This window comes from Tiliqua scincoides, chromosome 2 (genome assembly GCF_035046505.1).
Source record: "Tiliqua scincoides isolate rTilSci1 chromosome 2, rTilSci1.hap2, whole genome shotgun sequence".
In the NCBI taxonomy this organism is placed as follows: Eukaryota; Metazoa; Chordata; class Lepidosauria; order Squamata; family Scincidae; genus Tiliqua; species Tiliqua scincoides.
The window spans coordinates 21,892,695-21,916,491 of record NC_089822.1 but is presented as its reverse complement, the minus strand read 5'-3'; the positions used below and the strand labels follow the sequence as shown (position 1 = coordinate 21,916,491).

The 23,797-nt window shown below is 42.1% G+C and overlaps 1 protein-coding gene across 1 annotated transcript in view; it reads left to right on the top strand.

Annotated features, from left to right (window-relative positions):
• Nucleotides 1–23,797, top strand: part of ARL15 (ADP ribosylation factor like GTPase 15) — a 227,815-nt gene that overhangs the window by 59,991 nt on the left and 144,027 nt on the right. Inside the window, exon 2 of the mRNA XM_066615185.1 lies at nt 21,251–21,395. Coding sequence (XP_066471282.1) covers nt 21,251–21,395 — 145 coding nt within the window. The remainder of the gene's footprint in view (nt 1–21,250; nt 21,396–23,797) is intronic.

Below are 23,797 nucleotides of genomic sequence, written 5' to 3'. Positions count from 1 at the left end.
GTGACATCATCAAGCAGGAAAACTTTTAACAGTCTTTTGAATTTGATGGAGTGTATTGGATAAATGACAGAGTTTGCATTACCTCAGTGTAATTGGTACTCTACTACCAAAAAGGTTTGAGCGTACCAATTTCTGGCAGTTTCTTGGGTTGGGAAAAATGTGTTAATTCCAATTTGGAGATGTCTTTATGTGGAAAATGCATGAAGTGAATAGTAAAATGTTCGAAAAGAGGGATCTTTATTGTAAATGTTATTAAATTTATTTACCAGTGTAGAAAAGTAAAATTTACAATTGAAGTTGATTCTTTCTAGAAAAGAAAAACCAAGAATTTTCTCAGTGTTGCAAGATAGTACTTAGTGAGAATTTAGATATTTATGAAAATAGAGAATTGATCTAATCAAGTGGTTCTCAAACTGGTGGGTCAGAACCCACCAGTTTGTGTAAAGCTTCCCCCTTTAAGGGGGAAGGGAAAGACAGTGACATGATCCCCAGGATCGCATCACTAAAGGAGAGGCGAGGGGAGTGCTTTCACTTACTGTGGCTTATGCAAGCAGCAGGAGGTGCAGGGAGCCCCACGTAGCCCTCTGCAGGACTCTCCAAGGCTTGGAATGGTGAGAAACAGCACCCACAAACTACTTTCAGGAGGTGTTTTGCTGTTTCTTAACACTCCAAGCCTTGGGGAGCCCTGCAGATGGCTGCACAGGGTTCCATGCAGCCCCTGCTGCTGGCTTGCCAGCCAGCCTTACTGAACCAGTCCAAGCATCCTGGCTCACCCCCTTAGCTGCCTCAGAATGGACACCGAAAAGGTGGCATCTACCTACGCAACCCACACACTACCTGCCTAAAGTGATAAAAAAAGATAATGGGACAACCTAACTACAAATTCCCCAAACCCATAACTGCCTGCAAAAAAACCAGCGTCCTGATGCCAATTTGGATAGTGGTGAAAAATTCCTACCTGGGCCCCATGAAGGGTGGATTGGAGGGAATTACTGCTGGGTCTTGCACAGTCTCTTACCCTTGCCCATGACCTGCAACCTGCCCCAGCCAACAAGCAGCCTCTGCCTTGCCTCATGGATGGGGGCAGGGCAACCCTTTTGTCATGTTCAAAGCCTCTCTGGGTATAGGAAACTAGGTATAGCAGCTAGACTATAATCACTTTCTTTTTTATAAGCTGTTCTGTAGTAAGCTGATGCTGTATGGTGGCTAAGACTGAGGTGTGAATCAAGATTTTCTTGATTCAAATCTTCCCTCTACCATGAATGCATTAGGTGCTCTTTGCCAATGGCTATTCTCTCAGCCTTTGTCATATGCAGTATGGGAGAAAACCGACAGATCTTACAAGGACAACATTGGAATTAATGCATGTAAAGTGCTTTGCACACTTAATATGCAAGGTAAATGTGGTAGTGGTGGTCTGGAAAACTTACTCTAAGTAAATTTGTCTTGATCAAATAGAGATTACCATTTATAAAATATATCCATATTGTCTTAGTAAGTATTGCTGATGTCTGTGTGTGCTTATGATTAATGTTAAGAGTAAATTTTTAAAGTGTGATTGAGCTGGGTGGATTTGAACCTAAGAAACAGACTGTGCCATTTAAGTTATTCATCAGAAAAATCTGAGCTGCAGAAGGACCATTAACAAAAATGATAGTCCAGAGAATATTGGTGACCTTCAGAACTGCAATAGAGAGAAATGAATCATGTTTTTTTGCACCCAAAATGCATACACAGTACATTCCAGAGCAAGTCACGTAGGGTTGTGTGTCATTGTGTGGTTGCATTGTTTGCAGTTAGATTGAAGGCTTCATGAACTTTTTTCATTGCTAATCTCCACTGCCTCCCTGCAGATGGAACAGAGTAGAAAGAAACATACAAGAAGCTATCTTGTTACTTTCTTATTATCTTAATATTTTGGATCCTGCCCCAGATGGAATGAATAGATTTGTAGCATGGGCATGTTCAAATAAAAAAAAAAAGTATAAATGGTGATTTTCATCAGTGAGTTGGGAATGACTTGTGGCTCATTCAATTCTATACATACTACAATGGTACAAGTGAGTGTTTCTTCAAAATGTCAGAAGCAGATTTAATAACTTCAGAGGGCAATTTAAGCTTAGAGGTTGGGTTAAGTCTTTGCCCTTGCCCATGTCAGAGCCCTGATAGAAACCCCTACACACCAATGCCGCCTTTTTGAAAAAAGACAGTGGGAATTCTATTCATGAAACTTTTACCATTGCTCCCAGTTTGGTCCTAACGTAGGCCAGAAACACAGGTTACATTTTGTCATTCTGACCCAAAGCAGGAGCTCACTGACTCTGCCTTTTGGTCTGAACAAGAATCTCTGACAACTTCATCAGAAAAGCTTTTAGAAAATTAACTGTTAACTAATTTATTATTATTAATCATTGTATTATAGTCCCATTCTACATTATATGCAGAATTCACAGCACTGAAGATTTGCTTTTTAAGTTTTCAGATTTAACAGGACTTATTTCTCAGAGTATCTCAAAAACCCTCACTCTTGACATTTCAGGTGAAATGATGTTGTGGATGGAGGTGCCTGCAATGACTTGGCAATATATAACATTTATTAGAGCTACAATCCAATAAAGTAACGTAAAATTAAATAAATAGGAATGGGAAGAAAGTGGACTAAACTTTGCATCTTTGTCTTTGTATTTTTATAGTCCTACATTGAACAAACTGTCTAGTCTTCAGGAGCCACATGTGATGTGTTTCTTGTCTGGCTTTTAGATAACAACTGAAAGAACAGTGCCCTTTAGAAAACGGCAGTGTCCTATTCCTTTCATTTGCTTGTCCTAGACGTATTGGAGCTCTTGCTCTATTGCAGAGGGCACCGTGATCTGTTTTCTAAAGCCCATGCCTTTGGCAAATTGTTGTTTTCTACAGTCAACATACAATAGTAATCTTAATGTGCAGCACTGTGTGTGAATAAGCAAATATAAAAAAAAAAACCCTTGGCTCAAGACTGTAAAAATATTGTGTTTTTCTAAAGGCTGAGACAACAGAAAGAGCTAGTCACTGAAGTGGATAGTAGCTGTAATAGAGTGGAAAACTGGGGTCATCTCAAAGAAGGAAGTGCTCGGGTACACATGGTATGCAACATGTCTGGCTCAGTTTCTCATCAGTTTTTTAGTAGCAATATGTCTTACAGTGGGCAGTACTAATGAAAGAATCTTGAACAGTTCACTTTTGATGGAGATTACTGTTACAGGCACAGGGAAAGTTTCCCACACTTACCGAATGTCTGTGTAGGACAAATTTGTATCTGTTTTTAGGGCAGCTGTTGACATTCCTTAATCCACTGTTGTTGTTTTTGTAGAGGACTCTCTAAAGCAGCATCTCCTTCAGTAAACCTGGATTTTAAACTTATGCAACAGGAGCATATTAGTTTTTTGGGTTTTTTCCCCAAATTCTTCAACATACCTACTACAGTGGCTATTCTTCAAAGAGTTTGCCAAGTGCATTTCAGTGATAACCTAGTGATTTTTCCTTTCTCTTCTTGAGAAAGGAGAATGTGGGGTTGGCAGATGAGAATGATGGAGGGGGCACAGCCTCTTGTATATTGCATGGTTTAGAGATGCTCTTGATGCTTCACTTGATGCTGTCTCACTTGATGCTCTTCCAGCCCCTTTAATATTTATACTAGAACAGTGTTTCTCAAACTGTGGGTCGGGACCCACTAGGTGGATTGTGAGCCAATTTCAGGTTGGCCCCCATTCATTTCAATATTTTATTTTTAATATATCAGATTTGATACTACCATGATATGTGATTACATTTGGGGGTCAGCCTCCTGAGACAGAGGGAACGGCCCATTAGGCACAGCTGAGGGACTAGCCTGCTGGGGGTGGAGCCTGCAAGCCTACTGGGGGCTGACTGACTGATTGGTCTCCTACTCCTCATTGCCAGGTATCTTATTTCACTGCTGGGCTTGCCAGAGGCGCGAGCCTTTGTCGCAAGCTGAAGGGCAAGAGTCAAAGGGCTCTTAGCCCAGGGGCTCGTGCTGTTCCCCCCGGTCTCCTGTAAAGTTTCCAAGCTTCCAAGACGGTCAGCAGCTGTCACTGGAGTTTCGCCTATCAGTTCACATCTGAGACCTAGTAATTTCTAACCCAGCCTTTGGATAAGCTTCGCAACAACGTATTTCAGTGATTTAGTCACTCAGCCTTAACTGGAAAGAATATGGCTAAAAGAAAGAAAAGACAGCGAAGAATAAGTGACTCCCCAAGTGTTTCCAGCAAGGCACCAAAACAACTTTGCTTGGAGGAGGTTCTAGTGGGAATGAAGCCAGTGGTGGAGAACCAGAACTCTAAATCTATCTCTACTAACAGGTACGCCTGTTTGGGCTCTGAGTCTGTGACAGAGGGAGCTAGAGATAACAGTTCAATAGATGAGGCTCCTGGAACCAATAATGTCATCCAGGTGCTGCAAACAAATTCCCCTAAGACAGGACTTACCAAAGGAGGGAACAAATGACATAACGACAGCCCACAGACATTTGCCATCTGGAATGAAAGATGAGCCTAGTAACTCGTCCTTCTTATCACTGCTGGGTGAACACTGCATAGCTTCCGGCATGCTAATTAATGCTGTATTTCAAAAACTTCGTCAAATCTCCTGCCAGCTCAACTCACTACAGCATCGCTTTAATACAATAGACTGTTTCATGAAAACGTCATGCTCCCCAAAGCAGACTCAATCAGGAACTGAGAATGACTCTTTAAGACTGTAAGTGAAAAAGCAACAGAGACTACTCATGGTAGTAGTTCAAATTCATGCTGTTTCCAACCTAACCAAGTTATCATGGAAATAGGGGACTCTCTAATTAACAGGAACAGGTGGAATAATCGTGGTGCAGTAATTTCTTCCCTGAGCAAATTACTTCGGATGGAGCCCTTAAAAGTAGATCTGGAAAAGGTCTACTGGCTCACTGATATACCTTACAAGAAAAGAGTGCATTTAACATTTACATCCCCTACAATCTCTCTGACTTTATTAAGGATGCGGAAATTCCTGGCATCTTTACGAATAAGTGCAAGGAGGGTGTTTGCAAAGGACAGCTATACTCCCCCATATCTCCTTAAATGGAAACAAGCATTTCCACCTACTAATTTGGCTCCTTCTCAAACTCCTGCTAACCCTGTGAACTTTACCCAGACGCCTGAGAAGCTTCCACAAGTTTCTTGCAGTAGAGAGCAAAAAAAACAAAACAGCATAGCATTCCAGAAAGAGATCTAAATAATGGTGAACTGGACAAACTTATGGCCTTGACCCAGCACCTACGAAATAGCTTGGACAATCAGATCAACCCCACAGATCTGACGGACAATAGGCCTACAACTAAGGAAGCAAGGAGCTACTCCACCTCCACTTCAAACATTTTAGCAAGCTGTGAGTCATCACAAAACAACCCTTCTGTGAGGCCGACAGGCAATGGGACACCAAATAGAACTAACCTCAACAATCCAGCCTCTGATTGTTTTTCTGAGTGTGGACCAGCTCCTAGAGACACTATTGAAGCCTTCTTGTTAAACCTTGACCCGGAGGAGGAGGAAATAATCGACAGAGCGGTGAATGCCACAAAAAAACTTTCCCATTCTGAACAACAGAGTTGTAAATGTGTTGGAGAAGGGCAGAGAAGAATTACTTAAGAACATTGGCGAGATGAGATCAGCAGAGGAAGGATGGTCTAAGGAAATCCCTCACCTGCGTGATCCCCTAACTGATATGAGGGACTTTACAGTCCTCATGGTTCTCTTGCAATCAGATTACACTCTGAAGGAGGTGCCAGAACAACATCAACTGTTACACTCCAGTCCTGCCATTATGTCGGAAGGAGAAGCTGAGGCCATCATCACTGCAACAAGTAATAATTCTACTGATAAGGAAACAACAAATGTAGAATTACCCATCAGCGCATTACTGGATCAGTTAGAGTCTGATGGGCTCATGATTGACCGAAAGCCAGTGCAAACCATCAAGGACCTACCCCAGGAAGTACGGAATAAAATTACTGACTGTCTGGCTGATGTTAAAGCTGACCTCTATGCTCCTATCTACAGCAACCACCAGGATCTTTTGCATTCAGAGATGGAAACTTCTCTCTTAGACACTGGCCCTAATTGACGCCAAATTACAACTGACCACTCATGTACCAACAGGCCAGTTAAGTTACTTTCTTGGAATGTAGCAGGATGGATGACCAAGTTAAAGGACGGTGATTTCCTCAAAACTCTCAAGGAGAATGACATAATTTGCCTACAGGAAACGTGGACGCCCTCTCCTATCACATTTGAGGGCTAGTCGGTTTTTGAATTTCCGGCATCTAAATTTCACACTAAAGGAAGACAGGTTGGCGGGCTTGGCATTCTGATACGATCAGCTTTTCAAGCTGAACAGGTATTTCTAGCAAACAACCCTTGTAATGTATTAGCAATTAAGTTATCCTTCACTGAAAAAGATATTATTCTCATTAACGTTTACATCCCTCCTTCCCAAATCAAGTGTATAAGGCAGGGGTGCCCAAACCCCGGCCCTGGGGCCACTTGTGGCCCTTGAGGCCTCTCAGTGTGGCCCTCAGGGAGACCCCAGTCTCCAATGAGCCTCTGGCCCTCTGGCGATTTGTTAGAGCCCACACTGGCCCGACGCAGCTGCTGTCAGCGTGAGGGCGACTGTTTGACCTCTCGCATGAGCTGTGAGATGAGGGCTCCCTCCAAAGCTTGTTGTTTCATGTCTGTGATGCAGTAGCGGCAGCAAAAGAAAGGCCATCCTTGCTTTGTGCAAGGCCTTTTATAGGCCTTGAGCTATTGCAAGACCTTCATTCATTCATATAAGTTCATCTTTAATATATTCACTTATGTAAACTTATGTAAATTTATTCAAATTTTAAATGTAAATTATTTCCCCCCCAGCCCCCAACACAGTGTCAGAGAGATGATGTGGCCCTTCTGCCAAAAACTTTGGACACCGCTGGTGTAAGGGAAGAACGATGGGATTTTTTGAATCAGGTCGCTGAATGTTTAGCTCCAAAATTTCCTAACGCCCGGCTTTTGGTGACAGGCGATATGAATGCAAGGATTGAACAAGGTCCTCAAAGTATTTCTCATGCTTTTGATTCAGACTTTGCCTATCTCAATTTAAATAACCGGTGTTCTAGGGACATGTTATGCAATGAGTCTGGCCTCCTCTTGGTCCAATTTTGTATGCGCTCGGGTCTAACATGGCTAAATGGTTTGCCAGAATGTAAAGGCTCAGGGAATTTTACTTTCATTTCACCCCAAGGATGTAGTGTGATTGACTATGTATTATTGCCTGGGCCATTATTACCACTAGTCAAAAAATTTGCTGTTGGTCAACCGGGTCTAAGTGATCACCTACCTTTATTCTGCTATCTCCTCTTCTTACCCCATGGCCAGCAGAATCAGCCTTTGAATTCCGTCCAGACCCCTGTGGTTCATCAACCTTTATTAACCCTCAATGAAGATGTTATAGGTAAATTGTCATTCCTTCTCAGATCAGAGTATTTTCTTTTTAAAAGGTCCAAATTACAGCTCTCCTCATCCACAAATGCCTTGGTTTATAATTACGAACTTTTAATAGAAGAGCTGCTAACTTCTTTATGGACCATAACATTAACTATGAATACCAAACTAACCTGTGCTGGTTGGAACTCTTCAGATAACTCAGTCTACCTCCTGAAAGTGGAGGTTCATAAAGTCTACCGAAAATTTAGGGAAACGGGGAAGGAACTTACTAGTAAGGTATTTTGAGCTACAACGTCAGCTGCGCACAATGGTTGCTCAAGCACTACAGAAACTAAATTTAGCAAGGTGGGATACCATGCGCAGAGCTATTGACGAGCATAACAACAAATAATTTTGGGATTTAGTTGGGGGCTTTTTCCACCAGTATGCCCCAAGCATTTCTTCTATTTCACCATTAACATGGGCTAATTATTATAGGTCATTATACTTTGAAGAGCAACAAGATTTGCAGTATAGAATTCAGAACTCCTCTAATAATGAACAGGACTGGCCTCCAGTCTCTCCTAATGAAATTCTAGAGTTAATAGCCCAGCTTAAATCTGGGAAGGTGGCAGGCCCTGTTTCCATTTTTCCTGAATTTCTTAAGGCAGATCCAGATTGGTAGGCCCCTGCTCTTGCCACCCTTTTTACTGCGGTTGACACTACTGTCAAAATACCTGTTGCCTGGGAGAAATCTATAATAATCCCTATCTGTAAAAAAGGTAATACAAATACCCCAAATTGTTATCGGCCAATCAGCCAACTTTTGATCCCGGGGAAAATGTATGCCATGCATCTCCACCAGAAATTGCTTTCTTGGCTAACTGACAACAATATATTGGGCCTTGAACAAACTGGCTTTAGGACCTGGTGATCCACTCTTGATAACTGCACTGTCCTTTCACACTTAATAGCAAAGTACACAACTCAATATAATTCTGCCCTATATGATGTTTTCTTTGACTTAAAGGGAGCCTTTGATTCAATTAATAGAGATATTCTTAGGTCCAAATATCTTAGGTCCTAAGATATTCTTAGGGAGCCTTGGGAATAGGCACAAGACTGCTCTTCTTAATCAGGAGCCTCTACTCAGACACCTGCCAAATCAGGCTTTCACCCAGTGGCGATTTGACAGACGTAGTATTGGTAAACAAAGGTGTCGAGCAAGGCTGTGTGTTGGCCCCGACCCTTTTAAATCTGTTTTTAAATGACTTGGCCCCTTTATTATGCTCAGTAGAGGCCCACCCTCCTAAAATTGGTCAATTAGTTCTACCACTACTTCTATATGCAGATGACATGCTTCTGTTAGCATGCACAAAAATTGGTCTAAAGCGGCTAATCTTGGAATGCCTAAAGTATTTTGAACAAAATAAACCAATCCTTAACTTTGATAAATCAAAAATAATGGTATTCAGCCATTCCTGGAAACCAACAACATGGATCTTTGATGGGCATTCCATTCAACAAGTGAAAATGTTCAAATACCTAGGAGTCCTATTCCATTTTAGGCATTTGTGGACTGCGCATCGCCAATCAGCAATCCATAAAAGCAGTATAACAGCTCAAGCAATCAGTCATTTTTTTTATGCTTGGGGGAATTCCTTTATACCTGCAGCACTCCAGACCTTTAATACTTAGGTAATAGCACAGCTCTTATACGGCATCCCCATCTGGATTTCTGCTTTTTGTATCATGGTTGAGAGGATTCAGTCTCTCTTCCTATACAAGATCTTTGCAGTACCTCGATGTGTACCTTATGCTGTTTTATGTCTGGACGTTGGCCAAAATAAAGTGGAGTCTTTAGCTTGGCTTCGCTTTTTCAAACACTGGTTTAGAATGGGCTCTGCTGCAACTAAGGACCCCCTATTGAAAAGTATTTTAGAAGACTCTGTTCCCCAGGACTTGCTTTACTTAGTAAAAAAAGTCCAATCTTTAGGGCTTTCCCTGGATTTGCTGGGCACGATGCCATGGGCAATTGCATCTAATACCTTACGTACCCGGCTAAGGGACATGGAAAAATAAGAGCTTTTAGCTGAGGCCAAAAAAACCTGCCCCCCACTTCGCTTTGGCTTATCCTGGGCAGCTGATTTGGGCAGTGATTATTTAAATTTTCTAACAAAACTGCAGGAGCGCAGAGTGTTTTCCCTAGCCAGATTCAACGCTTTCTCCTCGAATGAGATGAAAGCCAGGTTCAGTGCTCAACAATCCAAAGTATGTTGTTGTGGTTCAGGTTCTATTGAGACACTCCCTCATATTTTATAAAACTGTGATTACTATTCTGATCTACGGAGCCAGTATTTATACCCTTTTAAAAAGTCTTTTAGTGGATCTGAAAATGACGTGGTTAGACATTTACTAACCGGCAGAAATGACAGTTTAACGACTATCATGGCAAAGTACTTTTATTGTATATATTCAAGAATTGTCTCAAGAAGTTGAGTCTGTACATGGTAAATTCTCTGCTTAACATCCTGGTTTTATTATTAATGCCAATAAAGGTTTTGATTTGATTTGATTACGTTTGGGGAAATGTTACAGACCTGTACTTTTAACAAGCTACTACGTATATTTTTTTAATGATGATAGTAAATGGGACTATCATCAATCCTGGGTAGGATTGCAGTCTAGAATTGTTAAAAAAATTTCCTGCTTGGTGATGTCACTTCCAGTCATGACCACTTCTGGTGGATAGATTCTCATTCTAAAAAGTGGGTTCTGGTGCAAAATGTGTGAGAACCACTGTACTAGAAGGATCAGAGGCAATGTGAGATTGGAGAAAGTCCGATCTCCAGCTTTAGGAATAATTTGTGTATACTACACTATCTCATTTGGGCCTAGGTACCCACCTACAATATTGCTACACAAACACCCCCCCCCACCCTACAGGTAGTTATGACCCACACATTGAGAACCTTTGGTGTGAGACAGTTGGTTGATCTAACTGGTTGCTGCCTGGAGTACTCCAATTATTTGGACGGAAAGGAAGGATATAATTTGCTTAAATAGGCAGTACTGAGCTAGATATGTTTGTCTACTGGTAGCAGATTTGCAGGGTTTCAGATGCACCTTCTCCAGGCCTACAGGGATTCTAGGGATTGAACCTACAGCTCTTTAGAGCTTTGTGACCTCTTGCAAGTAACTTACAATCTCCACACTTAGAGGCCCTAATCCACCCTTGGAAAACCTTTGGTTTAAGGCAGGGATGTTGAACGTTTTTGGCAGGAGGGCCACATCATCTCTCTGACAGTGTCTGGGGCCGGGGTGGGGTGGGGAAAGAATTAATTTACATTTAAAATTTGAATAAATTTACATAAGTTTACCAAGATCCTGGTCTACAGAGCTTGCGTCCTGAGTACACTTCTGTACTGCAGTGAGACATGGACTCTTCGTTCACAACAGGAGAAGAAACTGAACGCTTTCTGCATGCGCTGCCTCTGACGCATCCTCGGCATCACCTGGCAGGACAAAGTTCCAAACAACGCAGTCCTGGAACGAGCTGGAATCCCTAGCATGTATGCACTGCTGAAACAGAGACGCCTGCGTTGGCTCTGTCATGTTGTGAGAATGGGTGATGGCCGGATCCCAAAGGATCTCCTCTATGGAGAACTTGTGCAAGGAAAGCGTCCTACAGGTAGACCACAGCTGCTCTGCAAGGACATCTGAAGGCCTTAGGAGTGGACCTCAACAGGTGGGAAACCCTGGCCTCTGAGCGGCCCGCTTGGAGGCAGGCTATGCAGCATGGCCTTTCCCAGTTTGAAGAGACATTTGGCCAACAGACTGAGGCAAAGAGGCAAAGAAGGAAGTCCTGTAGCCAGGGAGACAGACCAGGGACAGACTGCACTTGCTCCCAGTGTGGAAGGGATTGTCACTCCCAAATCGACCTTTTCAGCCACACTAGACGCTGTTCCAGAACCACTATTCAGAGCACGATACCACAGACTTTCGAGACTGAAGGTTGCCAACTACTACATAAATGAATATATTAAAGATTAACATATATGAATGAATGAAGGTCTTGCAATAGCTCAAGGCCTATAAAAGGCCTTGCACAAAGCAAGGATGGCCTTGTCTTTGCTGCTGCTACTGCATCACAGACATGAAAAAAGCAAGCAGTGGAGGGAGCCCTCATCCCACAGCTAACACGAGAGGTCAAACAGTCGCCCTCACACTGAAAATAGTTGCATCGGGCCAGTGTGGGCCCCGACAAGTCTCCAGAGGGCCAGAGGCTCATTGGAGACTGGGAGCTCCCTGAGGGCCGCATTGGGAGTCCTCGAGGGCTGCAAGTGGCCCCAGGGCCGGGGTTTGGGCACCCCTGGTTTTAAGGGATTGTCTTATGGTTCCATCAACTGTTGATCACAGCTTTATTTACATTCTTCTCAGGGTTGTTCACATATAAAGCTGGCAGAAATTGTATATAGCAGGGGCTTCTAAACTACAGCTTGTTGGGCACAGAGAAAATCCTCTCAGGCATGATGTGGCAGTAGTGAAGCCTTATTGTTCTGCCCTGCTGCCTCCTATCTTCATGCCTGAACTTCTCAGAACCTTGTGCTGGGCAGCCACTTCTGCTGCCTATTGCCCCAGAAAGCTCTGTACCCCAATTTCCCAGGGGCAGTGGTTGCCTGGTGCAAACTTCTGCAAAGATCAAGCATGAAGATGGAAAGGGGCAGAGTGGAATAATAAGGTTTGGGCCACTGCCTCATTGTACCTGAAAGGATTTTCTGGCTGTGATCTGGCTCACAGGCTGTAGTCTGGAGGCCCCTGGTATATAGTATACACTTTACACCTGACTATGCATTTTTTTAAAAAAGGTATACCACTAAAAATAGATGGCATAGCTAAAGACTCAATTACCAGGCATTGCAGTATTTTATCTGGTGTTCAGAACCGTATTTGCAAACAATTAACTAGTGTCTTTATCCTGTAAAACCTTTCCTAATACATGCCCTCTTCCTCCAAAGGGCTGCCTCTTACTGTTGGTTGAGACTTGGGTCTCAAGCATGTGCAAATATGCATTTCTGTTCCATCAGGTTTGAAGGGTGCACATGTAAAAAATTTTCTCCATTTAGAAAATATGGAAGCAGGGATATGGCCATCTTCCATTTGTTTGGGAACAAGCAGTGATTTATACATAAGCTTTCTTTTTTTAACCTGACACAAATGTCAATATGCTTGTGTTTGTAACTCAGCTCCGGAGAAGCAGTCCTCAAAATCTTCATATATGCACTTTAAAACTACATATACTCATCAGTTTTCACCTTTTCTCACAGTGAAAATGAAAATCTTTGATGTGATCCACTATTCATGTTAGGTTTGGTGGCTCAAAAGGCAGGGCCTCCAACCTGCTCAAGGGAAAGGAATTGACTAGAATGCAAATTTTATTTTGTTTAAACAGAAACCAAACACTAATTTCTAAATTTGGAATTTCCCCATGTTTGGCAAAGCAGTGCGCAAAGTTGCATGCTGATGATTTTCTGTTGGAGATATCCAAGTAAATGGCACACTGGTCAGCAAGTAGTTTTACTGGAGGGTCAGCTTGACAAGGAAACCGCGGCTGGGTGTCCTTTCCCTTCTGGAAAGGACACCCAGACTCTTCTCTCACCACCAACCACTCAGAAAGAAGCACATTGAGTCAAAGCCTGAATCAATATGCATAAAAATTGGTAGCATTTTATAGTAGGAATATACAACCTTCTGAGTCACTGTGATGCAGAAAAGTTACCAGTTGATATGTAGTTAAAGGGTCAATTATGCCAGACCCGTGAAGACTGAGGTAAGACAAGAAACCCTACCTACCTAAGGCAATTCTTCTGGAATCTTCAGCCAGAAGCCTATATAAGGGAGAACCAGCCTGAGGAGAGAGTTGGTTTTTTGCTGGCATGTGCTGAGGAAAGAGGGGGATACAAGAGCTGAAAAGAAATAACTTACCTCTCTAAGAATGGAAAGAAGTGCAGAGCTACAGAAGACCACTTGCAGTCAGTTCTCATCATATGTGAATCCACTGCTTGCAGATTTGTGACTTCATGAGAGACTGATTTGTGACCTTGTTTGAAGGCTTGGCACTCAAGCATGGTCTTAATGTGGAGTTAGACATGTTGCCACTACTTCATGACTTGAAACCCTGAGTGCTGCTTATTCTCTATAATAGTGTTGGATGGGGGGGGTATGCAGGGGAGGAGGCAGGCAGGAGTGTTTAAACTTTCCTGTTTTGGGACTTCCAGCAAGTATAAAACAATACCATGTGCACATTGGAAACAATTACATATTATTCCCATCTTCTGTTTCTCTTATGTCTGTCACTTCTAAGCCCCTTGGGGTAATTACCTGTCCTTTTATTCTTTACATTTTCAATCTGTGCGTCGGTGCACCCTAGGGAGGCGTGGCTAGCCCCCAGGGGTGTCCGTGAGTAAGTCCTATTTTGTTCATTGGGGTTTACTCTCAGGTAACTGGTTAGGATTGCAGCCTCAGAGTGCTGGCAGCTGTCTTTTTTTGTTTCTAGTGTATAATAACACCTTCATCCCCATTTTGGGGGTGACTGAGGTGAGGTGATGTAATGGGGAGCTGAGGCCAATGGCCACAAGGATCAGAGGATCCGAGGGCTGGAAATGTAAGAACCACTGCTGTAAGGCATAAAGTGTCATGGAGATGTTGGCATGATGATGATGATTCTCAACACCAAACCTCTACACAACTACTAAAAAGTTTAAAAGCTGCTTGGGGTGAGATTTTGGTTGAGGGCTGCTGAAAGGGACCCTCAACATCTACTATAACTCTATTTGGTTTATACTTTGGGGCCATTTTTTAATGATTCTTTTTGGGATGGCTGTACATGATAATGGTAGCCATGGGTCAGTTCCAGGCTCCTTACTTTGCTGTGTTCTTAAGAAGGTACTGCAGCGCTGCCTTGCATGTGGTGTACATGTGGCTGCCAAGATTTCAGCAATGGCAAGCAGAGTATGCCGTTTTTCGAATGGAATGCAGAGTATCGGAAGATGTAAATAAAACAATTTTTAACTACAGTGCAGTAGCTCTTTAAATGGTATTTTAGGTTATTTTTCTGTGATGCTCTGTGTGTGTGTGTGTGTGTGTGTGTGTGTGTGTGTGTGTGTGTGTGTGTTCAGTTACCGCTTGTGTAGTTGGCAGTTGTAGAAGATTCATCTCCAGTGCTTACAAAATAAAGCTCAGTTAGCCGAGCTTATAACATGCCTAATTCATGAATCACATTGAAGAAGTCTGTGAAAGGATGGCTTTTAGGCTATTGTTGAATAATCTGTGCCCATCTTTCATTCTAACAGGAAATGACAGATAGTACTGTAACCTCAGCTGCTCTGTATTTGTAATTCTCATTGGTATTTTTTTTTTAGTCTTTGACCAGTGATTTATTTTGTCTTAGGTAAAGACTCACCAATGTTTTTGTTCTCATAGGACTAACTAGCCTGCCTTTCAAATATGGTCAGTTTTCGTTACTTCTCACTTTGCTTGAGGTTTCATTAAAATGCAGTAAACAGTAGATGAGAGAGAGCTCCTCAATACTTCTGAGCCCATGCAATGAGGGATTTGAGGCTTCAGGGGCACAGAAGTTTGTGTGGGATGTGCGGACATCTAGTCAAGGGTCAGCCTAACTGGACAGATGCTGTGAAGGTCCGGGGTCCATTGCTGATCCCTGAGGCCACCTCTGTGTGTAGAGCTGCCTTGTGGTGGTTGCAGAAGCCTAGCCAGAGAAACCACCCTTCTCCTTCACAGGCCGCTTGGGGCGGGAAAAGAAGAATTACATCTCTCCCTTTGCAGGACTGAGTATTGTTACTCCTTTTGTGTGAGCACATGCAGGCAGTTTTCTTCACAGGAAACCACTGTGTGATTTGAGTCCCAAGACACATGGTGTCCTGCACGTGCTAGCCCAATGAGGCATTTTCTCCCTTTCACCTTAAGAGTCCCAATGCAGCTAATTAAATTAGCAGCTGCAGTGGGAGGGGCAGGTGATCAGGACCCTGGCTAGAAAGAATTATTTGCCTTGTGCTGCAGTCTTACTGAAAGTGCCTTCTCCCTGAAGTTTCTACTAGCTTCAGGCTGTTGCCAATGGAACTTTGAACTAGCAAGTTCCTGATTTGTATCGTGCCCCACTGTAAAAATATGTATTGTAGTCTTGGACAAGACATACTGTCTTAACATTGGCCTCTCCTTCTGCAATAAGGGTTTATAATCCTGGTCTACCTCTCAGACTTCTTGTAAGGATTGTTAATATTAAATGTATGTTAAGCCCTTTGAAAACTCTCTAAAGCAGTAGGTAAGTTCAAGTTGGTGGTCGTTCTACCATATCACAATATGCACCCATTGGAGTGCATACACGTCTTGGTGATTAAATTCTGCAATTTGCAATCTTTCTGTGGCAGAAATACTGCATATCTCATGCAGTGAATAAATTATTAGCCATATCTGCCCAATGTTACATATACATAACAGGGACCAAATGTGTACACCTATGGGCTGGGTAAAAATGGGCTAACTGCATTTCTATCTTTTCTAGTTCCTAGGAGCTTGGGGTTCTCTTCCCTCCTCTATCCTTACCATATACATGGTTCCCTCATCTATACTCACAATATAGAGGAGGCTAGGCTGCAAGGAAGGCTAGGCTGTTAGTGATTTGCCCAGAGTCACTCAGTGAGAGCTTCACGGTTGAGGGGAGATTAGAACCCATGCCCCTGTGATCCTAATCAGGCATCCTCCCCACACTGACTTGATGTTCAGAAACTTTGTTGTCAATGCTTAGTGCTGTGCTTTCCATTGCCTAAGTTAATAAGCCTGTTAATAATTTCCAGAATGCCATCTGTTCTCCAGGATTTCTGAACAGCAGGGCAGCTGTTTTAGGGCACCGTCATTTAGTGTACTATATCTAGAAATGTTCTGTCTTTGTCCTGATCTGAACATGAATATCCACAGTTTATGTGAGGGCAATAGAAGTTGTTCTTTACTGCAACATGCTCTCCTTTAGATGTCTTTCTGATTTCTTCCTCTTACTCAAGATCAATTATTTTTAATCAGGAGGATGATAGCATGTCCCCAGAACTAAACTATCATTTATGAAATTATTTTCATCCCCACTGATTCTGTGAAGGAGTCTGGTCTCCTGAGGTTTTCTAGTTTGTTGGGTTGCATACTCCCTTTGACATTCAAAGCTACATAATCTTCAATATAATTCTCTCTGTCCTTTCTATAGAGTTTGTATCCTGGTGTATTTTTATCCCACTGGTTCTCTCTATTCCATCAGGTTTCTGTTATGCCCACTATATCTAATTTTTTCTTGGCAACCAAGTACACCAGCTCCCCCATAAAGGCTTTAGGCATTCCTTACAAACCATCTATATGCTGTGCCCTGTTTTGAGGGTTGTCAGCATGTCCTGAGCTTTCAAACTGGGGTGTTGTCATGCCTAAGCCAAAGAAGCTCTGTCTGTGCCCCTTTAAGGGATGGGGGGAATGCAGTGATGTGATCAGGAGGATCATGCCACTGCCACGGCTTTAAGGGACACTTTTACACTTACCTGAGCTCACGCTGGTCTCTGGTGGAGGGAGTGCAGGGTGTCCCACAGAAGCCTCCGCAGGGCTCCTCAAGCCTCATAAAATCTAAAAATTGTGACCCACTTTCACTTCTTGATTGAAAACCAGAAGTGGGCCACAATCTTTACTTTTAGATTTTAAGGCTTGAGGAGCCCTGTGATGGCATCCACAGGGCTCCCTGCACCCCGCGAGTACAAGCTCAGGTAAGTGTGAAAATGCACCTAAAGCCCTGGCAATGGTGTGATTGTCGTGATCGTGTTGCTGCATTCCGCCCTCCTCTGCAAAGACTTATAGCGGCTCCTGAGCTCAGGAGCCTGGGGCAGGAGGTCTGGCTCAGTTGGTAGAGCTGCCGCCTTGTATGCCTGAAGATCTGAGGCTGCCAGTTCGAAACAACTGGAAGTACCCGAGAACTGACAAGACACGCTGATATACTGATGAGCTGACCCTGGTGGCAGAGAGGAGTTGCCATCAAGTGGAGCGTGGGAGGTGAAGGGCCAGAGAGAGGCCAGACCCGAAAGGAATCCAGCTGGAAGGAGGAGTTCTATGAAAGACTAGAACTATTCAATTGTAAAAATCCCTATGGGGGTTTAGAACAGCCTGCCTATGTAAACCGCCTTGGATTAAAGTCTGAGGAGAAATCTGAGGACCAAAGAAAGGTGGTATATAAATTAAATAAATAAACTCCCCCAGGAGAACCACTGCCATAATGTTTTATTCTCTTTGACCAGCTATCCTGTCCTACGTGTTCTTCATATTCCATTGTACCAATTGTACCATTTTCCAAAATTCCATATTGTACTGTTTCTACTTCGGGATAACTTAGAATGTCAGCACCCTCATTATCAAGAGAACCAACTTGATCCTTGAGAGCCAGGAGCTCATTGGACCAAGGGTACATTCATGATTTATGGCCTAACAGACAGATTGTCATACATATGGCACTTTTGTCGCATTGGAATGCACCCAGCCCCTGCTGGCTTTCTTCCTTTATAACTAGTTTACTGGCTTTTGATGGTATTTTCTGTCTTGGAAAGCTAACTCCTATTTTCTATTTTATTTTGGAAAGCTTGGTAGTGCCCTCCCACTCCTGTTGTCAACTCAAACTCACCTGTTTGCATCCTATTTACCTTGATGGTTTGCTTTATAATGCTGGAATGCTTTATAAACTGATTAGCTAAATCCATGCTGCGGCTGACCTCAGTTTATATACTAGACTTCCCCTCTAGTAAACTTCTAGTCTGGGGTTACTCCGAGTTTCTGGTTGAGTTTTAGTGCAACCAGTTGAGCTTTAAAGGGCCGTAGTAGAACTTAAAAACGGCATGTTTCTACAGAATTGTCTCCCTAGGATTCAGCTGCTGACAATTGGTGTCCTTCCTTGCTATGCCCTCATTTAAACCTCAGATAATCTACTAAAGGCTAGTGCTCCCCTCCCCCTGTATCTGTGGGTTCCATACCCATAGCTTCACTTATCTGCAGTTCTCAATTCTTCCCATTGCGCTCATTGCGCCTCTTTTCATTTGCAGAAATTTTGCAAAGGCAGCTTTTTTTTCTTTCACTTTGGAAAAGGAACAGACAGTGAGATTCTAGATTCATAGTTGCTAGAGGGAAACTGCAGGAAGTTGTAGCAAGAACACTCAGAGGAAATTCTCTGCTGTCCACTTGCTGTTAGCATTTTAACTGTTGCCTCCTGTAGCATTATGGTAGGTGCTGAGTCTCGGTTCTCTGTCTGCTTCCTGTTCTGAAGCAAAAGGGGGGGGGGAAGCTGCCTTTTGCCAAGCGTCTGCAAATAAAAAGAGGTGAGTCACAAGTGCAATGGTGGGGTTTTGAATAGGGTTCACGGCTATCTGTGGTTTCAGGTTCCTACTGCTGCAGTGGTTAGACATTTCCTATGGTTGCGGTAGAATGTCTGTGCTTCCCTTTTACCTTGATACTTTGCTGCCAGGATACATAATTGCTGGGGCTTCCCTTTGTTCATATACTGTGTGTAGGTAGAAGTTGTGCTTCCCCAGAGTGGAACTGAATTCATGCAAGAGACCACCAACCATTCTCTTAGATTTGGAAAGTAAACTTTATTAATATTTGACCACAGTGTTTTATTGGAGTACATTGAGATTTTTCTTCCTCCTGTGGTTTTAGACTTGCTGAGTGACATGGCTTCCAAACCACTGCTATTTAGTTTAATAGGAACAGCATTGGGTATTCTTTTACCACCAAAGTTTGCAGTCTGTCTGAAGAGCAAATTCATCATACAATGACTTTTACAAGTTAAAGATGTGGGTGGGTACATGGCATGTGCCTGATAGAAGACATGTACCTTTTTCATGGAATACCTGCCAACTATATCTGTAATGTGTGAAGCAGCCTTAAAGTTCAGTCATCAACTTAGAGGTAACCTGAGGCTCTCCCTGTAGGGCTCTCTTCTGTTTACTGAATTTAGGTGACAAGTTGAGGCATTTTCAAAAATGCAGTTTATTGTCCCATAGCTATATTTACTGTCTGGGGCTACGTACAATAACAAATAAACTGTAGTGATTAAGCTAAGAAATCTTGTGCTGAATAAACACAGGTGCAGGTCTGTTAAATATGAAGGTACAACCTTTATGGAACTGTATGTTTAATGTGTTTAAATCTGTTCTCTGAAGCACTATAAACTGTAGCAGCACGTTCCCTGAGTATTCTCATCACCCTTGGCTCCCAATGTGTTAAGGATTTATTTGGCTTTTGCAATCTATAAAGCTATTTTTTTATTGAATTAAAAGGCAAATATGCCCCATAGGAAGAAATTGGGTTTCTTTTTGCAGATGACAAAGGCTTATGTAGACATTGCAAAGGAATTCCATACCACTAAATAGTTAATTGCTTCTTGATTCCTTTATAGATGTGCTGTTATTTTCATAAATCATGTGTGGTCCTTGTCCATTTGGGAGAGTAGCACAACTAGGAATTAAGACCTAAAAGTATCTTGTGATCAGATAGTTTAAGGAAGAGTGTAAAAAACTTTCAAGATTGAACTCCCTGTTTTTCATCTAATTCAAGATTTTATACTGATTTTATACCGTTGTTTTCTATAGTGATCTTCACACTTTTATTGTCCCCTAGGATCATGTGATAGGAGTACATTCTGCTGAAACTCAGTTTCTTGGGTTTGATTGCTGCTTAATGACTTGTCTGTATAAAAGGAAAATACGAAATTTGCCCAAAATTATCCTCACTTAATCTTAAGGCGAGTTTGTGAAAGCCTTTGAAAAAAGAAGGAAGTCAGGTCTTGCAGTTCCTTTTTGTGACTTGAAATTACAGATAAACAGATTCAAAAGATGCAACCCCCCCCCATTAACTGACTCTTTGCAAGTTAAATAATCAGATGGGATAGGATGGGCGAACAGGGTGCTAGTAAGCAACTAAGGGCGTAATCCTAACCAACTTTCCAGCACTGGCATAGCTGTGCCAGTGGGGCATATGCTGCATCTTGCAGTTGGGAGGCAGTCATGGAGGCTTCCTCAAGGTAGGGAAGTGTTTGTTCCCTTACCTCTGAGTTGCATTGCCCTGATGTCAGTGCTGGAAAATTGGTTAGGATTGCAGCCTAACACTAACAACTCTCTTTCAGAAAGACACCTTTTTCTTCCCTTTGAAAACTGTAGCCTTAATCTGACTTGGTGATTCCAACCTCTATCCAAAACTCTCTTGAGCCCCATGTGTAATTTAGGCACCCATGTGTAACTTAGGGCGGAGTCCTAACCCCTTATGTCAGTGCTTTCCAGCACTGGCATAGCGGTGCCAATGGGGCATGTGCTGCATCCTGCAGTTGGGTCTTACTCACAAAGGCATCCTCAAAGTAAGGGAATGTTTGTTTCCTTACCTCAGAGCTGCATTGCCCTTATGTCAGTGCTGGAAAGCACTGACATAAGGGGTTAGGATTACACCCTTAGTGAAATCATATATTTGAGGTAGACACCTTGAGTAACAGGATTTGCAAAACAGCAAAAGCAGGATATGCTTGAAATGTAGTTTTTTGGTAATAAACTTGTAGTTCCTTTCAAAGCTGTTTAACAAGACTCTGTTTTGATTCTTCTTTGCCAGTGTTGTTCACTGAGAAATGTTGTTGTTCATCACAGGTGTGATTAACCTTTGCTTCTTTATATCCTCTCCAACAGTGTTTCCGAGCACTTTGCTGCAAAGTACCTCCGCCACCCCGACCAGAGTATGATTTGGTTTGCATAGGTCTTACTGGCTCAGGCAAGACTAGTCTATTGTCACAGCTCTGCAGTGAAAATAGGGAGAATATCGGATCCACAACAGGTGAGTACAAGTTATGGGTTTAAAAAAATTGGGATTTTCCTGCCTTGGAAACTGACAGGGAAAGCTAAATTTTACTCTGTATTTTATTTTGCCCTCACCTCCTCACCCTGTTCAGTTCTCATAGCCTGTGAGTCGAAGGAGATGCTTACCTCGCCTGTTTGTAGTTATTTCAGACCCAAATGAAAATGTGCTTACATTGGAAAAAATATTTGAATTATAGGTAATATCATGCAAATAATGACGTGTGTCAATTCATTGTTCATTTCCTGGCCATTTCTAGCTGCACCTGGACTCATTCTTTTATTCTTAATAAATTGGATGTGACTTTGAGGAGATCAGTGTCTTCCCAGAGATCACTAGTAGCTGAAATTAAGTGTCTCTTTTATATAACTCATCATTTCAAGGTGCCGCTCAAATAACATCTCAAGGAAATCAACTTTCTAATCTCACTTTTCTACAATCCATCTTTCATTTCTCTATTAATCTATTCCAGTGCTGACACGAATTTCAGAAGTCAAGTAGGTGCTGAAGAAGTCAAGTAGGTGTTCATTAGTAGCTGCCATGGAATTTTGATTACGTTTCTTTGTAGCAGTGCAGGACTTGTAGGTAGACCTCTCTCCTATATCAATTGTATTTCATGATTATCCAAAGGATTCTATATTGAAGTTGGGTTTTCTTGTCCAGAGACATTTTGGTGACCCGATACAATATGATCTGGAGGATATGCAATTCCTCGGATATACCAGTGGAGGCTATGTCAGTTCAACAATATATGCCATCTAAGGCTTTAATTTCTAAAATGAACTTTTTGGATGATTTTGTACAATTGGTTTGTTTGTTTGGGTAGGGTGGGGAATTTTCCACCTTGCATTCAAGCCATAATTGTACTGGTTCTTATATGTAGTATGCAACATGGCACAGATAGAAGGAGAATACTTTGGAGGGTACTATAGCCTACCACTATAATTTGTTGTGCCTCCGTTATTTGTGTTCAAGGGAAGATGCAGTAGGTATGTCTTAGATCTATAGAATGGGTGGATTCTGGAAATAAAGGAATTCAACTGGAGAAGATAGAAAGTATGGAACAATAGATAGGTGAACTTCTTAGAGGTGTGAGTCAGGTATAAGCTTATTGAAAACTTCTTCAAGTTAATGATTTCTGAAGAGTCTGCTAAGGAAGCACTGGTAGATATGAGCATTTAAAGCTGCCAAATACTGAATTAGTAGACCATTGGTCTACTTAAGTCAGTTTTTATACAAACTGACAGTAATTCTCCTGGGTTATAGATAGGGGTCTTTTCTCTGCCATCCCTGGAGATGCCAGGGATCTAGCCTTTCTTTTTTTTTTTGCAAAAGATGTGCTCCATCACTGAACTTTGTTCCCTTCTGAAACCAAAGCCATTCCAGTGATAAGTGCCTTGGACTTGCAGTGAAATTTTTTGCTCAGGAATGACTCTTTTCATTCATATATATACAGTGCTATTGTGCTGAAGAAAGGTGCACATAGAACAAGTACTATGTTATGTATGCTTCAGATGCAGGGGAGTTGAAATGTCCCTGTGAATCTGGCCCTACCCAAACTCAGATTAGCAAGGTATGGGAAAAAGGATGCAGAGAAGCAGTACTTACTGGATTCGTCTAGAGTTGTAGGAAGGATACCTGCTTGTTGAGAGCTCCTATATGCAAACTCTTTCTTTCTAGATGATCACCTTTCCTTTGTTCTACCACAGCCAGTCATTATTCCATACTCATATCTTTTCAGATTTTAAAGTGAGGTAAGCCTGCCAATTTTTATCTAAAAAACAAAACCATTATTCCTAGGTATGAGAATTGGAAGCACTGATATAAGTAGTAATAAATCATTCTTGGGTTTGGACAGTTCTCCATTTTGGTTTTAGTTGTCAATTTGTACCATTTCCCATTACAGTGAGATTAATTTGATTTTGCAATTTGGTATGAATTGAAAGAATGCAGAGAGATAAAGAAAACTGGAAGGTAACTGATTTAAATTTTCCATCAGCTGTTTGAACTAACTGTTGGTACTAAGGATAGTTTGAAGCAATTATATAATTTTCAAGTCTTTTTCTGTTTAGGTGGTTGTAATCAGGAAAGTGTGCCTTCTGTGTTCCTTCCTTAAAGTGCCCTTGGTACTTTTAGAATAAATTATGCAAAATAAGTGCTTATACGCTTTATATGACTATTCTGCCACCCTGATTTGTGTGTTTTAAGTAATTCCAAAAAGGATCACAGAAGAATGGAGGAAAGAAAAGAGCTTGGATTAGGAAATGGTTTAGTGAAAAAATAGTTTTTGAAACTCCGCCCAGGCACTCTAAACTCACAAGATATTGGAGGCTCTAACCCGAGAAGAATAAGTGCCAAAACTGTTACTGTTTCAAGCATAC